Below are 18,356 nucleotides of genomic sequence, written 5' to 3'. Positions count from 1 at the left end.
CCATAACCTTATTCCATCTCTTAAATAAGCATGCAATGCAAGTAAGCTGTGTCTTAGATTTCAGTCTGGTTCTAGGTAAAGTTCCTGTCTTGAGGAATTTTTTATACCTTCTATAACTAAACATCTGGAAGAATTTCCTTAGACAGACCCACTCTAACACAGGTTCTTTGGCTTCTTGGGACAACGTTAGGATCTGGTATACAGATCACAAATCACATGTTGGCCACAGCTTAGTGGGCCTTTTGACATATATGTACTGCCCATATGTCATTTAAGTTTTCTTGAATATAAAAATTAGTGGAGGAAATAGTTGTGATTGGCTATAGGCATTTGCTTTAGTCTGAAATGAAGGCTGAAACAGAAGAGGATCTTTCTGGATCTTATACTTGATATTTTTATTTATTTTCATTCATTTACTTATTCTAGAAATGTTATATGCCAGACATTGTGTAGGCAGTGATAAAAGGAAGCTGAATGGAATGAATTCCTAGTTTTCAAGGAAGTTACAGTTTAAAAGAAGAGACAAACCCAGTAATATTCACAGGGCATTTATGGGAGAACCTGCAGGGAGTACTTAGAACTAGGGCTGAAGAGAAAGTTAGGAGGGTTACCAGCTGACTATGAAAGGGTGAATAAGAGGCCAGGCTCAGGATAACAGGGTTGCATGAGAAGGTTAGTATGTAGAGATGTTAAACATTGGGTCCAGCTTGAGCAAAATAGCTGTGTTGTTGGACATTTCTGGAACAGGAGGTGGAAGATATTGAAGATAGAATTAAGGAATAGATTTCATTGGACCTTTTAGAGTATACTCAAGTCTGTCTTTTTTATGAAGGCACTGGGAAGCTACTGAAAGATTTTAAAGAGAGGAGTGATCTAGTCAGTATATATTTTAGATAGAACACATTGGGGAGGCTATATCAGGGAAGAGACTGGAGACAGGGAGCACAGTTAGGATGCTTTTTTGAGTTGAGTGAGAGATTATCCTGCAGTGATCCAGAAATACAGAACAGAGGTCTGATTAAAGAAAAAACAGAAACACCGCTAAGCAGGTAAAATTGTCAGGGCCTGGTGGTGGATTTGCATGTGGAAAGGAGGGTTGAGGGAGAGTCTAGGAGGAGCCTCAGAGTTACTACTTGGATCACCTGATGCAACACCAGGAGAAGTGCAGGTGTAGGGGATGAGATGATGAGTTCAGATTTAGTGTTTTGAGTCTGTGGTGACTGTTTACACCCAGATGGAAACGATCAAGAGCCAGTTGGAAACCTGGGCCCACGGCCAGGGATGAGTTCATCTACAGTTGGACATAGGGGAATTTGAATTTGAAATCCGAATGTGAGACTGGAAGAGGACCTTGAGTAGCTTCAGTGAAATGAAAGCCAAGCATGGGGCCCATGTGGACAGTGGCCCATTTGGACACAGCTACGTCAGAGGGGTTAGGAATGCCGGGCCAAACTTCTGGAAGACTTATCTGTGGTTCTTGCCTCTACTTCTCTCTTTGTCCTAGCTGTTGAGCTGCATCTGCTTAGAGAAATGGGGGCTTCTCTTCAGATTCAAGGTTATAGTATCCTTTCTAAAGCAGATGACATTAATAACATTTTCCACTTTCTGTCTTCCTGTAACCTTTGGGGACAGAATTGTTTCAGGCCGATTTCCATCTCCTTGATGATAGGTTTTTTTGTGTTTGTTTTTTTCCCTTCTAATCACTTACGTAGAACTCTCTGTGATTCCTTATGGCCTTCTTCTCCGGTGTTTTCCTGCTTTCTTCTCTAGCAGTCTCACCATGGGTCTTGGCTTCCAGTGCTTTATGTCTAGTTCCAGCCTGTGTTCAGAGTCAACTCCCTTTCCAACTTCACTGTTTTTTTTCTTTTTTTTTTTTTTAATTCTTTTTTTAATGTTTATTTATTTTGAGAGAGTGTGCAAGTGGGGAAGGGGCAGAGAGATAGGAAGAATCCCAAGCAGGCTCTGCATCATCAGTGCAGAGCCTGATGGAGGGCTTGATCCCACAAATTGCAAGATCATGACCTGAGAAATCAAGAGTCAGATGATTGACCGACTGAGCCACCCCGACACCCTTGGGTTTTTTTCCTATATGAGGGTCCTAAGAGTACTTTGAAGTCATAAATTCCCAGACTCTCCTTTGCTCCCACTTTCGCTTACGAATTCCATTAATTACCTAGGCTCAAAAACTCTGGATATTTCTCTTGTCTTTTCTCTTGTTCCTGTCCCCTCAAGCAGTGATGTCTGATAGAACATTCTGTGATGGTGGACATATTCTGTAATCTCTCCATTGTGGTAACCACTCCTCACCCTTGGCTACTTAGTGCTTGAAATGTGGCTGGTGCATCTGAGGAATTGAATTTTTAATTTTGTTTGATTTCAATTAATTTTAAATTTAAAAAGCCCCATGTAGTTAGTGGCTATCATATGACACGGCACAGTGTTAGATAACCAGTTATCAAGTGCTGTGGTCCCTCCCCTACTCCCTCACCAATTCTACCTTCCCAGTCCAGAACGGGGCCTCTCAACTGCTTAAGTTGCCCCTAACTGGTGTCTCTCCCTCATTTCTTACCCATTTAGTTTATCCCACACAGTGCTACAAATTTAGCCTTCTCTTAAGACAGCTCTGAGCATGTCAGTCCCTATTCAAAAGCCCTGAATAACTTTCCATTGCTGCAGGGTAAAATGTAAACTCCTTAGCAGACATTTGAAGCCTTCCCCGTCCTGGTACTGTTTATTCACCCATACACATTCTCTAACTGGTTGGGACCCTCCCCTTCTCCTAGGATGTTTCTGTCCCCATCTGTCCCTCTGCAGGGAGCTGTTACCCCTCTCCACTCCTGCATGCCTCAATCTACGTTTTTTTCAGGACTTACCTCAGTCTCACCACCATGGGAGTGGATGTCAGTTCCCTTCCCAGTTATTCCTCTTCTCAGTTTCCAGTAGCACTTAACACTTTCTGACTGTAAGATCCCTGTGGGTGAGCTTTGTGTCTGGTTTGTTGGTTTTTTTTTTTTTTTTTTTTTTTTGGATCTTCACAAACATAGCAAGATATTTTGGATTTGTTAGATGTTAAGTAACTTTTGTTGAATAAACAGATATAAACATGACTTTGTATTGAAATGGAAATCCCTAATTGTTTCCTTACTTGGAGTCAGAGTCCCAAAGGTTTTTTGTCAGGTTGATTTTTGTTGTTGTTTTCTGGTGGTTAGTGAGGGTATCCTCTGAAGTCTCAAAGTGGGGACTCAAGGGGATCTCAGGCTAGAGGTAGAGGGTTGTAAGATCGAGAATCAGGCCAAGTATCATGAACATATGCTCAAGGGTTAATTTCAAGACTGAATTTGTATTATCCTGACTGGTTGATATCTTTGCTAACACCACTTTATAACTGGCCTTACTCTAAGGACTCTGGAGTAAGTTTGTAATGATGAAGAGATTATTCTGTCCAATTTAACTTTATCTTACTGTAAGCAATTTTTTTATACTGGAAATATACCGTTTAGTCCTACTGAGTATAACTGAGGCATTCAATCCTCCAGGCTCTGCAAGGGCAGATATCAAATCAGCAGGTGGCTGTAGAGAAACTGAAAAAAACGGCCGAAGTCCTTTTAGATGCCAGAGGATCTTTACTTCCAGCCAAGAATGATATCCAGAAAACACTGGGTGAGTATTGATTTCCTTGTTCACTTTCTCCCGGGTAAATCCTAAATGAAGATATTCTGATATGGAGAACACGTTCACTAGTGTATATTGTGTTGTTTATGGCCTTTCACTGTGAAATGGTGCTTCTCAATCTGGGAAGAGGCATGGCTTTTCTCGGCAGGTATATTGGGAGTGGGGGTTGTATTCTTTGAGAGGAGTATATTTAAAGTTTAGTTTTATTTTTAGAAAATGTAACAAAAACTCTATGTAGTATTCACCACAGGAAGTAGAACTTCAGATTCTTCTGGTTGATGGCATTGGGCAGAGCTAGCCTCTAATCCTGTAGCCAAAAGAGACTCCCTGGAGGGGTCTTTGTTGAAAGCAGGAGCGTGGGGCTAAGAGATGTGCTTTAAACCAACATTTCCAGCTCTCCATTTTCTAGAAGCCTTTGAGGGGTCTCACAGGGTTCCAGTTGCCCCAGTTCTTTGGTGATACTAGAAACTTGTATCCAGTTATGTTGGTGCTTTTGTGCCCTCTAAGAGTCCACATTTCTTAAGAAAAGAGCTATTGCATGTTATTCTTCGTATCCACTCATAATGTTTAGTTTATAGTAAATGCACAGTGGGGGTATCGGTAAATGCTTGCTGTCTTACTGTATGTTTTGCTTTGACTTTGCTGCTTTTCATATTATTTAATGTGTGGTTTCAGGTTATTATATATTTCTACATGTGAAATAGAAAACTTAATGTTTTGTAAGATAATTGGACCTGTGTTTTCACATCAAAGAAAGTGTGAATTAAAATCTGAGCAGAAATTTTAGATGAAGAGAAGGACGAAACTTTGCTTTTCTAAAACTGCTCTGTAGAAGGAAAACTTTTTTTTACATTCTTAAAGATGTCTAAACTTCTTTGATCATGCACCTCTATCAAATAATTTTCAGCATACACCCTCATATATGCATGTGTATTTATAAGTTATGTACACGTTACTGTCTTATCACATTATGTGTATTATAATTATAAAATACAAAAACATAACATTTTAAAGTATAAGGTAAAAAATATGAACGGAAGGTCTAACATTTTGTTCCTATATGCCAGTGTACCATTTTGACATCCCACATTTGCAACCAACTGCTTTAAAGACTTGGGCACAGAGATTTGGAGAAGAAAGAAAGACTTTGTTATATGTGTTGCTGTTATTTGCAGAGGCATTTTGACATTTTTCCCACTGTTAATTGTACATAGTCTCATTTTTATTAGCTTAAAACTCCACATATTATACATTATTTTGAGACTTAAAACTTCTATGTGGTATAAGTTTCTAGGAATATGTGAAAATATATTTAAGATAGAGAGGAATTTCTCTAAGATCTGTGTGACCTAAGAAAACTCTATGTGACTCTATGAAAACCAACCACTTAAAAAATTAATATTCTTACAGTAGATTTCATTTTGTCACTTTTTATAAAACAATATTCACTTAGTAAAAGCAAGAATTGACTTCAGTGACAGTACTTGATCACTAAGAAATACGAAAATAGTAACATTCAAGATGTGTTAATTTTATTAAAATAGCTGACTTTGTGTGGGACGTCCCTTAACAAGGCTAAACAGATTGCCTACGTTACCCTGCTGATGCACAGAATTGCCCATTTGAGAAGCAGTTCACCTGGTAATCAATCACTACCTGCAATTCAGAGTATCTTCTCTTGTGACTTTCAAAGCAGGGCTTGTATTTGAACTTGCTGCTTGTTTTGTCTGCTGATAGAATCTTGGTGCATATTCAGTGCACTCCCCTATGCCCCCCACCCCACTCCGCCTCCACATTCTCAGGGCTTCATTATGTTCTGTGGCAGAAGCATGATTGTCTCTTTAAATTAAATTTAACCTCTCAATTTAGTGAAAATTTGTCAAACTGTTTTCTCATTATATTTTAAAACAATCAAAGGGAAATATTGCTTATATAGATCATGTTCCATGGACCAAACACAACGTGTAAAATATTTCACTTTTAGAGAGGGGTTTCAGGTCAAAGTTTTCTGCTAACTGCACATACAATGTATCCAACTAAAGCATTCAGAAGTAATTAAAATATGTTTCAAATTATTGTACAGTGAGTGACAAATTGATGATTATTCCAGAGAGAGATTAATACATTTAAAATCATTGTTCTTTGAACTTTTTTTGGTCTGCAGTACAGAATGTAGGATGTTAAAATATAGAACTTTATATTTGAGTGAAAAATTGGCTAGAATGGGCTGCTTTTTTAGCATCTTAATTGAAAAGAAGGTTAATCTCATCTGAGATAGGTCAAGCTGTTAACATTTATTTTTCCCTTTTGTCTGCTATCAAACTTTTCAAATACATTCTATTTATATTTTAGAAGCATAACCTCAACCCTCTTTATTTTAAGTGAATTTTCATTATCTGTTTTCTGATTATATTTATTTATTTTCTCATGTTTGGATCTGTCAATTTCTGTGCATTTGAGTACTTTGCTTAGGATGTGAAGGATGACAAAAGCTTAGTTATGTGTGTGTGTGTGTGTGTGTGTGTGTATGTGTGTGTGTGAGAGAGAGAGAGAGAGAGAGGGAGAGAGACGGAGAATGCATATGTGTACATGGGAGAGATAACTTTTTATATGTGAGGGTTAATTCTTGATAAATCTTTTTATAGCTGTGTATTGTTTCTTGAGAATAGCTGTATCTGACTCTCACCCTTTTCCCCCCATATAGTTACCAAGTATGGCTAATTTGAAATGTCAGGTTGAGAACCAATATTTATTCCAAACATCAGCAGTTTAGACCACTTAACATTCTCTGCAACAATTCAAATATTTATGCATCCAAAAATCTCTTTTCAAATGCAGATGGCATATATTTGAACTATTTTTTAAGAAATAATTCTTTTTTTTTATATTCCACTGAGATGCTTTCCTTCTTTTTTTAAGTTTTTAGATGGTGCTCTGATTATGTATTTTGAATTTATCATTTAAACTTTTTCCTTTTTCCAATTTTGGTATGGAAGTTTTGTGATTCACCTTAGTGTATTTTTGAAAAGGAATAGGTCAAAGAGAACTTCATGGTTAACATTTCCTGATCTCTTTGGACTAGATGACATTGTTGGGAGATATGATGATCTGTCCAAGTCTGTTAATGAACGAAATGAAAAACTCCAGATAACCTTGACCCGCTCACTGAGTGTGCAGGATGGCCTGGATGAAATGCTGGACTGGATGGGAAGTGTGGAAAGTTCTCTGAAAGAACAAGGTCAAGTGCCCTTAAACTCTGCTGCTCTTCAGGATGTGATCAGTAAAAACATTGTAAGTGACATTTAAAAAGAAAAAAAAAAAACACTTTTAGATGAAAAAAAAAATGTTTAAAAAGTCCCAAGAAGGGGTAGATTTAAGATCAATTTAAGGATATAGAAAAAGGGGTTTCCTGAATATAACTGGACAGTATTGCTTGCACCAAAACACATGTGTCAGAACAGTTTTTCTGTGAAGAAGTATAGAGAGAGCTTTGTATACTTTTTCATGAGTGTAATTCATTTCAGAGGGCTTACACATACATGAGCCCTATCGTGTGTATCACAGCTTCAGCCAGCTGCACATGAGGTTAATCAGATCAATCTTGTTGTTGTCTAGCCTTTTAAAAATGAGGACCATGGATAATCCCGGGGCTCCATTAGATCCCAGGGGCTGCTGAGTAGCAGCCGCCTCCTGCCTTGCTCAGGCAACTTGCCAGCTGTTCTCCAGTCTCTCTTGAAGAGATTTGGGATTGTGTTCCTCCAGGGACAGATCAGACTTGTCAGTCAGTTTCAACGTTAACTTGCCTCAGTCACAGGTGGTTCAAGCTCATGTTGTTATGAATAGTGATGTTTTTAACACTCTGTGATACTATTTGTAAACATCATTGTGAAACATACGCATTATTTGGTTCATTTCAGATGTTGGAACAGGATATTGCAGGTCGTCAGAGCAGTATAAATGCCATGAATGAAAAAGTGAAGAAATTTATGGAGACCTCAGACCCATCCACAGCATCCTCACTGCAGGCCAAGATGAAAGACTTGTCTGCTCGGTTTTCAGAAGCTAGTCATAAACACAAAGAAAAACTGGCCAAGATGGAGGAGCTCAAAACCAAAGTAGAACTCTTTGAGAACCTCTCAGAAAAGCTCCAAACGTTTTTAGAAACAAAAACTCAGGCTCTTACTGACACAGATGTGCCAGGAAAAGACGTTAGTGAATTGTCTCAATATATGCAGGTGTGTCTTCCTTAATAATCACGAGGTTAATCAAGTATATTAACATTTAAGACCAGCTCATACATGTATTAGCGGAATTATAATTAACGTAATGCTGATAGATTGCTGATAGATTAATTGCTGATAGATTGATAAGGATCTGTGCTTCCCTCCTTTAAAAATCCCAAACCCCATCTTCTCCTTGACATGTTTTGCTCATTGATTAGAAATGAACACCATGTCTCACATACACAGTTTGCACATATTAAAGATCTTAAAAGTACCTTATATGCCAGAACCCACAAAGAGACAGAGTATAAAGAATACGTTTTTAAATTAAATAAATTTACTGTGTTCTCTTTCAAACAGCCTACTTCATGTTTATTTATATTTAGAGTACTGACTACAGGCGGGATCATTCTGTGAAATTCTGAGGAGAGCCATTCTGGCTCCATACATACCTCTTGGTAGATAGAATGCCATCTGAAAATCTAGCAGTATCTTCTATTGTTTAAATATCTAAATCCTTTGTAGGAATCAACTTCTGAATTCTTAGAACATAAGAAAGATCTTGAAGTTTTACACAGTCTTTTGAAGGAGATATCCAGCCATGGCTTGCCAGGTGATAAGGCTCTGGTTTTTGAAAAAACAAATAATTTGTCAAAGAAATTCAAGGAAATGGAGCATACCATCAAACAAAAGTAAGCACCCCTTAAGAAATTGGATTTTAGTCTACTTGACACTTAAAGAATGAATTATTTTTCTTTGCTTATGTCAATACCTGAAATAAAACTTGAGAATAAGCATAGGACTACTTTGTAAGTGCTTTTATATTGATAACATTTTTTTTTTGCGATTAAAATTAAGTGCATTTTTGTTAAAAGATTTAGGAAGGAAATTTGGTACTTTTTCCTAAAAGTAGAGAGTATTACGAAGAAAAATAGTGGTGGTGGTGTTTTACTGAAAATAATCTAAAGTCACTATAGTCTCTGAAGCTTTTGGCGAATAGCACATTTTATTTGCAAAAGCAGAAATAACCTTGAAAGATAGCTCATGGCTCATTGCTTTTTGGGCTCAATTCAGAAGCTATGCGCAATTTTAAAATAATTCTTGATGGCCTTTTTTAAAACGTAAAATAGTTTACCTTTTAAAGAGTTGTAGAAAGAAATGATTCCGTGAATAAATAAGAAACGAGAAAATGAACCTAAGTTGAGCTAAAAAGCTGTGCTTTTTAGAAAAAAACCTTGTGGCTAGACTTATACATATTTCTGATCTCATGTTAGTTTGGAATATACATTTGGTTTTGCTAAAGAACCCACAAAGATGGAAAACACTTATCTTTTACCTATACTTAATTTCTTCAGGATCCTCTACCTAAAACTTTTGAGTGCTATTATCTATACTGTTTCCAGAGCTACATTTTCCATCTTGTCACATAATATTTAATTCACATTGCACGGAAGTAATATTCTTTTTCCTAGGTCAACTCTAGGTTTTTTCTTCCTTCAGAATGGTCCAGTTTTAAGACCATGTAGTCATCAGTAATTAGTCCAGCTTCAGTGGACTCTTCTATGTTGCTATTCCACATACATGCACATGCGCACATGCCATCCATAGGTCATCCTCCATGTACCAAATGGGACTGTCCTCACAGCTGTTCCTTGCTGGGCATGTGCCCTCCCTCCAAGGTGCTTAGTGTACAGAAAGATCCTAGAGTTCTTTGGGGAGCGTTCTGAGGATCTGTGGGGGAGGTGGTCGTTAACATTCTTGTAACCAGGTCTCACCTCATCTTTGGAGAGTTTGGAGAGAACTGTACTCTCTGAGGCACCTGGTTTATCCATCCACTAGAAGGACTCTAGTGTCATATAGAAACCACTAGGTGGCAGGATGTTTTCCTCATGTCAGTGATGTGTAAATGTTTCCCTGCCCATTCTGTGCCTGCTGGCATTAAGCACAATATAAAGTGGACAGATCAAAGTTTGCTGAATCTAAATAATGTTAAAACTGTTTATATAGCCTTAGAGTTTATGTAGCATTATAGAGTGCCATTACCATATGGGTTACAGATTTCTTAACTGCTCCTATCTTTTTCTGTGGAGTGTGCCTGAGGAATAAAGTAGTTATTTAGCTGATTTCACTTGGATCTATGACACCTTTCCTCTTTTTATCAAGGGTTAGAGAGTGCATAGAGGAATATTTTTTTCTTAATAGTAAGTTTGATACAAGAATAATTATTTATTAGTAATTATTTCTTTGGAGTATTTTCTGTCGGAGACTTAAATTCTTCAATAATTTTTGTTATCTAGAAAAGAAGCTGTATCTTCTTGTCAAGAACAGATGGATGCTTTCCAAGTCCTTGTTAAGTCATTGAAGTCATGGATAGAAGAAACAACAGAAAGAGTTCCTATTGTGCAGCCTTCTTTCGGTGCGGAGGATTTAGGAAAATCTTTGGAAGAAACTAAGGTGAATCATTATCTAATACTAATTCTTACTTGCCTGTGTGAGTCATGAGAGGTTAAAAGACTATTAGTGGTTTTCTTTTATCTAATATCATATTAAGTTAGATCCTCATTTATGTTCAGTATATTTTGGTGATACTTGGAAGTCATAACATAGCTCTGATCCTTTTGAGGAAGAACACAAACTTTGACTTAATTTGATTTTTGAGAGATATTTTTTAGTGGCTGCCTGTTCTAGTACCCAAGTTTACTTCCCCATCAAATCTCTACTTAGCTTGAATTTTTATACCATTTCTCATAACGTTATGTAAAAGACCCTGCTCTTCAACTCAGCAATTAACTCTAGCTCAGATACATCACTGTAACCAGTATTTGAATCCCTAGTACAAATAGTGTACAAGTCTTGCCAACTGATTCAAATCCTAAAACTTACGACCAGTTACAGCAGTTATCCCAACTCCCAACTTTGTGGAGATGTATGTTTTTAAAAATTCATTGAAATTTTGATGATTAAAACTCACTATTAAATAGAATTCTGAATTCCCATTTTTAAAAAAAAATCATTTCTAGTACCTTTCTTCTTGTAATTTGGCCACTACTGAGTATAGTCTTCAGACTGGCAGTTGACAGTTACTTTGGAATCCATGGCAGCTAGAAATAGCCTGACTTCCACTGTGGCTAGGAGCAGAATGCAGGATGGACCATACCTCACTTCTCACTGCTAACAGTGTTAACACTCACCTGGGCACAGTGTTAACAGTCACGTAGGGATGGTGCCTTTTTTTCTATCCGTGCCCCCATGAATCAGGACCCACAGTCATCATTGCTTTAAGATATGTTAAAGAAATTGAATTATAATGTGTAACTTTGAAACTATTATGAAGACTGGAAAATAATGTGTTTTCATATCTCAAGAAATTACAAGAGAAGTGGAGTTCAAAAACACCAGAGATTCAGAAAGTAAACAACAGTGGGATCTCACTATGTAACCTAATCAGTGCTGTCACTACCCCTGCAAAGGCAATAGCAGCAGTCAAATCAGGTATGTGCTTTACTTACATCCGTGGAGAAACCCCTAAGAATTGGGTCTGACCCTGTTACTTTCACTTACCTTAGTTTTTAAATTGATGCATAAAGTAAACACAAAAGAAAAGTGACAAGAAAGATGGCATGTATATGCATGCACTAAAAGTATGCTCCCCATGTGGAGCAGTATCTGTAATGAGTCAAATTTCAGATCCCTCTTCTGTTCATTTTGTTAGAGGCTACAGTTGAAATGTAGCCAGACTGATACGTAAGAATAGGGAGCTTTAGATTGGGGAAGAGGAAAGAGCAGATTCTAATTTGTTTTTTTTTTACCGTAATTAATGGAGATGCTCAAATCCTCTTTGAAATATTTGATAAATGAGTCTGGTCTCCTGGGAAAGGAGAGGTGAAAGAAAGAAGCAGTTCTTTTGTGTAGGGTGAATCTCTCCTTTTTTAAAAAATTAAAGTCCCATCTAGGGGCTTCTGGGTGGCCCATTTGGTTAAGTGACCAACTCTTGGTTTTGGTTTAGGTCATGATCTCAGGGTTCGTGGGTTCAAGCCCCGTGTCTGCTCTGCACTGACGGCGGGGCCTGCTTGGGATTCTCGCTCTCCCTCTCTCTCTCTGCCCCTCCTCTGCTTGTGCTGTCTCGGCTTCTCTCAACAAGATAAATAATAAAATAAAAAAATAAAAAATTCCCATCTCCTTTAACATCTACTTTATTTTGTACAGAAAACAACTATAGCATATCTAAATTGCAGTCATGACTGAGGCACTTAACACAAGGGGAGAGTCATGTATAAGTAATGATTCTACAGTCCATTTAAGTTGTGGATATGCTTTTAAGTTTAAATTTTTTTGTAATGTTTATTCATTTTTGAGAGACAGAGACAGAGCATCAGTGGGGAAGGGGCAGAGAGAGGGAGACACAGAATCTGAAGCAGGCTCCAGGCTCTGAGCTGTCAGCACAGAGTCTGACACGGGGCTCAAACTCACCAACTGTGAGATACGACCTGAGCTGAAGTCGGATGCTCAACCGACTGAGCCACCCAGGCACCCCAATAGTTTAAAACATATTTATGTTGTTAAAATTGGTGTTTGTTTTTTTTTAAAAAATACAAGAACAGATGGAGGCAAATCTTGTATCTTTATTCTGAGAATCTCTGAGTATCCTTTGTGGTTTATCTGTCCCTCCCAGCCCCCTAGCTGCCCCTCTTGTGAGACTGATGTTCCCGCTGGGCCTCTCTCAACCATTTATTCCGCTCTATTAACCCCATTTAAGGGCCCACTTATGTTATATATGGTGTGATGACCTCTCCTTTCTCTTCTAATCACATTTCCTGAAATGTCAAGTGTTTTGTTTGGCTTTGTTTTTAGAAAAGGAATTCTATTGTGTTTTTAGTTCTTCAGGTCCACTTTGTATTTGCAATAGGTTAAAAAAAAAAAAAGTTTTTTCCTACTCTTGATAACTAACAAGCATGGTAGGAATTATTTTTGAGCATCATCAGGATATGTTCACTTTCAACCAAAATGTCAATGTGTGATTTTTTTTAAAGAGACCATAGATTAAGATTTAGATATTTAAATATTATTGTTTTAATCTTGTTCTCATGTGTCTACTGTTTTAGATAGGAAGCCTATGCAAACTCACATGAGAAAGTCTAATTCAGTATTTTAACACTCTGCTTATGAAAAAGGAACCAAGGCTAGATGTTTATATAATTAGAGAGGAGTAATAATTACTACTTACTGAGTAGTTCCTATTTGCTAGGCAGTCAGTCAACTGTCTTGAATACCTACAGTGTTCTTGCATTTAAATTAGGTATTATTATCCCCACCCGTTCAGTTGGGGTGGTGATTAATTTGTCCAGTCACCCAGCTAGTAATTAGTGGGGCTGGGATTTAAATTCAGGTGACTCATACGCTGAAGCCCAGGCATTTCTAACCACTGTGCTCTTCTCTCTCTGTGTTGACATAATGTGGGTTTTAGTAATAGGGTTTGTGTGTTTGTTTTGCTTTTAACTTTTCATGTCTTTGTACCTCATTCTGTTTCCATTAAACCCATAATAACACTATGTAACTGTACCAGACAATTTTCAAATTTTTAAGTAAGGATTTGTCTGTCAATCACTTATGCTTCATGCAACACACTTACATAGTGAGCAACTTTTGAGCTTCAAGGACATTATCACTAAAATTTAGCAATAAAGCAACTTTATCGCAAAATTGTTTTATAATTAATACTTAATTGATTGTTAATGTTAATAATTGATTAATGTATTAATCTAAAGTTATTGACACTAGTATTTAAAGTGATCATGTTACCTTACCACTTTAAGAATGAATTTTATAGACAAGAAAGTTTCTTAAAATTTTTGACCTTTATTTGATTTAGAAATTGAATCAGTGGTTTACATTTTCAAATAGTAATAACATTTGTAAATGACTACTGTTTATGGGGTTTGAGTTAATGCAGTCTACTGTTAATGTGTAGAAATACTATTGGAATCTATGACTACTTCAGTGTTAATAATTTTGCAGGTGGAATAATAAATGGTGAAGGAGCAGCCACAGATACTCAAGAAATTTTGGCAAATAAAGGTGAATAGTAACTTTAAGTGCTTATTTTTTTTTGTTAACGTTTATTTATTTTTGAGACAGAGACAGAGCATGACGGGGGAGGGTCAGAGAGAGGGAGACACAGAATCCGAAACAGGCTCCAGGCTCTGAGCTGTCAGCACAGAGCCCGACGCGGGGCTCGAACTCACGGACCGTGAGATCATGACCTGAGCCAAAGTCAGACGCTTAACCGACCGAGCCACCCAGGTGCCCCAATAACTTTAAGTGCTTATTGATTACAGTAACTTTGTTTTTGTTTTTGTTTTATTTTTTATTATTTTTTTTAATGTTTATTTATTTTTGAGACAGAGAGAGACAGAGCATGAATGGGGGAGGGTCAGAGAGAGAGGGAGACACAGAATCCGAAACAGGCTCCAGGCTCTGGGCGGTCAGCACAGAGCCCGACGCGGGGCTTGAACTCACAGACCGCGAGATCATGACCTGAGCTGAAGTCGGACGCTCAACCAACTGAGCCACCCAGGCGCCCCTTGTTTTTGTTTTTGAGAAAAAATCTTTAGAGATGAACAGTAGTTATATCGAAATTTCAACCTTGACTTAAAATAATTATTTATTATCATAGTCATTTGCCATAAGTATCATATTAATATAACATTCCATGCAATTTTGTTCATCTGAAGTTAGTGAAACCTGGTAGTTCAGTTTGGTATTTGGTTATGTTCCTTTTTTCTGGTTAAGTAATTTAAGATATTTTGTCACTTGGAATAACATTCTTTGAGCTATTTCCTTGAGTTTGATTTCTAAGAAATTAATATATAGCATTTTATGGTTTTTGGTATTATGTAATGTACCTAAATTGTTTGTTATTAAATAGCATTATAATTCTAAAAAAATTTTTAGAAATATTAACCCTTTAGTTCTAAAAATTCTATGACTTTATCATGGTAGGCTTAATATAGAGAAAATACAAGGGAATAACATGTAAAGCAAACTTATTTCTAGAGTTCTAACTCTAAACTGTCTTGAAAATGTGTCCATCTGATTTTATTTTATTTTATTTTTTTACTTTTAGGGTTAACATCCATTAAAAAGGATATGACTGACATAAGCCATGGTTATGAAGATCTTGGCCTCTTACTTAAGGACAAAATATCTGAACTGAATAGCAAACTCTCCAAATTGCAAAAGGCTCAGGAAGAATCAAGTGCAATGATGCAGTGGCTACAGAAGATGAATAAAACTGCAACAAAATGGGATCAGGCACCTACACCTACAGATGCGGAAGCTGTGAAGACTCAAGTTGAGCAGAACAAGGTATATTCTGTGGATATATTTATTGAAGACCTAAAAAAGAACAGACTAGCATTCCGATGGGACCCTCGGGACCCCTATTGTGATTTCTAGCTCTATAACCTTCAGCAAATAATTTGCCAGTTTTGTTTCATATGTTTTTCTGTAGAAAGTGATGATAATAGGAATCTGTTTTACACACAGACATTACAAAGATGAGTGAACTGTTTGGGGTAACTTTGCCACCTTTCTTTGTTTTTTTTTTTAAAGATTTTATTTTTAGGAGTGCCTGGGTGGCTCAGTCAGTTAAGTGTCTGACTTTGGCCCAGGTCATGATCTCATGGTTAGTGGGTTCGAGCCCCATGTTAGGCTCTGTGCTGACAGCTCATGGAGCCTGGAGCCTGCTTCAGATTCTGTGTCTCCTTCTTTCTCTGACCCTCCCCCACACACACTCTGTCTCTCTGTCTTTCAAAAAATAAAACGTTAAAGATTTTATTGTTACGTAATCTCTACACCTAACATAGGGCTTAAACCTACAACCTACAATGATCATGAGTCATATGCTCTACTGACTAAGCCCACCAGATGCCCCAGCTTTGCCACCTTTAAATCATGTTAAGTCTGGGATTTTAACCAGTCAACTATTAGAAAAGATTTATGTAGGTGTATCAGGGATTTGTTCTGTCCAGCATAAAATAGGGTAGCTTATGCTTTCCCTTTCTTCAATAGATGGCATTTCTTTCTGCAACTGTCAAGGCGGGGGAAATGACTTTTTGTGGCAATTATGGCAAAAATGTCTACAAATGTGATTACCTATATCTGAATTCTATAATGTGTTATCCAGAAAAGCATTGACTCACTAGTAGATTCTCAAAACTGGCAGCTTTTATCCAGACTGATTTTCTTCTCAGTTACAATATTGATGCCATCTTCCTTTTTTCCAAAGGGATTTGTTTGAGGATAATAAGAAATTATTCCTAGGTACTAGGGTGTAGAGTAATTTTCTCCACAGAAAGTGGAGTAATTTTCTCCACAGGAGTAGTGTTCCTCTTTGGGATTCCTTTATCAGATAGTTGAAGATTGGTTAAGAAGAGGAAAGGAGAATAATTACCTGCTGAATTCTGGTCCTCACTCATTTCAGCACCTAACAGTAGATATTTTCGTCTGTTGTAATTGTGTTTGTGTCTTTTGATATTGACATACTTTAACACAGTTTTTTTCCTTTTGTTAGTCATTTGAGGCAGAACTGAAGCAAAATGTAAACAAAGTACAGGAGTTGAAAGACAAATTGACAGAGCTGTTGGAGGAGAATCCAGATACTCCTGAGGCCCCCAAATGGAAACAGATGTTGACAGAAATTGGTATGTTATGTTACTTAAACCAGAGTCCACCAATAGAAAGAAGCACAATTATTTTTTAATCACAGTCTTTATCAGAAAAAAAATTATCCAACAGCCTCGGTTTACTTTTGAATTTGCCTTAATGTTTCGTGTTTAAAATGTTGCATATTTAAATATACCATTTCAAATTTCATTGTACTGAGACTTGGCATATCTTGTATTTTTCTTGCTAAACGCCATAACTAAGTTTATTTTTATGAAGAGGGTAGATACTGGGAAATAAAATGCTGTGCACTGAGTAACATGTTTTCATTACTGGTTTTTACTTGATTTTTGGTGTTTCTATTTTTTTATACTTTATTATATTTTAGTTTAAATATTCCTCACGTGTGTGTGTGTATGTATTATGTACACACACACACACACATATATATATATATATATATATATATATATATATATATACATACACACACACATACATACATACACACATATATATTCCCTTTGGTCTGGAAAAGACAAACTCCCTTCTCCTTCATGAAGTTCCTTCTGGGACTCATTTGGCCCCTACTGTGTGTTCTTCTCTTCCCCCATCAAGGTTAAAAAGTAGCTCCCTACAGAAATCTAGTGATTTTCACTCTTTATCTAGAGTTATCCTCCCATCTCTATCCTGTCCCCATAGAAACGGTTTCTCCTAAACAAGGAACTTCCTTCACAAGCTCTATTATCTTATCACCCCATTTCACTATTATAATGATAAGGAAAATGCGCGTAAGACAATGGTACTAATTTTCCCTACTTCATAGTATTGTTTGGAGAATTCAATGAATTAATGTGTGTACGGCTTAGACAAGCTGTACCTGGCACATAATAACTGCTGTGTGTTTACTATGATTATAATAAGAATTCTTTTACTTTCAATTGTTCCATTATGTTTAGCTAAATATTGTCCTTCCATTAGAGTCAGATATGCTATGATAAATTTAGAAACCTGTAAATATGTTTTAGTTTCAAAAGTTATTTTAAGGGATCTTAACGTTCAAAGCTATATTTAATCCAACTATAGACTATTGCATTATAATTAATTTGTCCCTAATTCAGTGGCTATCACCTGGGGTATCAGAGTTACTTAGGACAGTATTATCAAGATATTTGAGAATAGGGGTGAGAGTAAGAAATGCATATTTCAAAAAATCTTCCCGATAAGATTTTGATATTTCTCCCTCCCAATTCATTATTTGAATTGCATTATTTTGTTGTCAGATTATATTTGATTGGAACATGCCATATAGAATGATGCTATTAGGTGAGGTTTTCGGGACTGGGTTCTATTAAAAACAGCCATTTATTGTACTGTGTTAGATGAAAAAATCTGTCAGGTCAACTAATCATGCCCATCAGTAACTGTTTATTGAGTGACTAATGTGTTCAAATGCTGGTCAATAACTCTTGGCCTCAGAGAGCATACTGTATGAGGGTGGGAACAGCTTGAAAGCCTTCCTGGCAGAGAAATCTAGTAGAATTGTGATGAAGGACAGAGCTGGGGTATACAGAGAGGAGATAGGGCTGTGTTAGGTATGGGGCTTATGTAAGCAGAAGCCTGTTTGGATGATAATGGTAGGATAAACAGGGCTAGGTTAGAGGTTTCATCTCAGACTGCATACCCTCTACTGTTAGTAGATTAGGGTCAGTTTGTGGGAGGCCTCGAATGTGAGGCAGAAGTCCTCCGATTTTATCATATAGGTGGTGAGGAGTTAGTTATTGAAGGATATGAGCA

General features: G+C 37.0%; 1 protein-coding gene and 1 long non-coding RNA gene across 6 annotated transcripts in view; one reads left to right on the top strand and one right to left on the bottom strand.

Moving 5' to 3' along the window:
- The window catches only part of LOC122220044, a 36,420-nt gene extending 25,354 nt beyond the window's left edge, over nucleotides 1-11,066 (bottom strand). The window contains exons 1-2 of one of the 2 annotated variants that reach the window (XR_006202656.1): nucleotides 10,919-11,066; nucleotides 8,348-8,519 (exon numbers count right to left, since the gene is read on the bottom strand). This is a non-coding gene — a long non-coding RNA (uncharacterized LOC122220044). The remainder of the gene's footprint in view (nucleotides 1-8,347; nucleotides 8,520-10,918) is intronic. The other variant, XR_006202655.1, reaches the window with a different exon arrangement.
- The window catches only part of DST (dystonin), a 490,237-nt gene that overhangs the window by 369,857 nt on the left and 102,024 nt on the right, over nucleotides 1-18,356 (top strand). For all 4 annotated transcript variants that reach the window (XM_042939088.1, XM_042939087.1, XM_042939090.1 and 1 more), the window contains 9 exons: nucleotides 3,537-3,660; nucleotides 6,755-6,963; nucleotides 7,590-7,907; nucleotides 8,421-8,587; nucleotides 10,193-10,349; nucleotides 11,261-11,387; nucleotides 13,911-13,970; nucleotides 15,019-15,260; nucleotides 16,468-16,597. In XM_042939088.1, coding sequence (XP_042795022.1) covers nucleotides 3,537-3,660; nucleotides 6,755-6,963; nucleotides 7,590-7,907; nucleotides 8,421-8,587; nucleotides 10,193-10,349; nucleotides 11,261-11,387; nucleotides 13,911-13,970; nucleotides 15,019-15,260; nucleotides 16,468-16,597 — 1,534 coding nt within the window. The remainder of the gene's footprint in view (nucleotides 1-3,536; nucleotides 3,661-6,754; nucleotides 6,964-7,589; nucleotides 7,908-8,420; nucleotides 8,588-10,192; nucleotides 10,350-11,260; nucleotides 11,388-13,910; nucleotides 13,971-15,018; nucleotides 15,261-16,467; nucleotides 16,598-18,356) is intronic.

Source organism: Panthera leo, chromosome B2 (assembly GCF_018350215.1).
Source record: "Panthera leo isolate Ple1 chromosome B2, P.leo_Ple1_pat1.1, whole genome shotgun sequence".
In the NCBI taxonomy this organism is placed as follows: domain Eukaryota; kingdom Metazoa; phylum Chordata; class Mammalia; order Carnivora; family Felidae; genus Panthera; species Panthera leo.
This window is presented reverse-complemented; position numbering and strand designations above follow the sequence as displayed.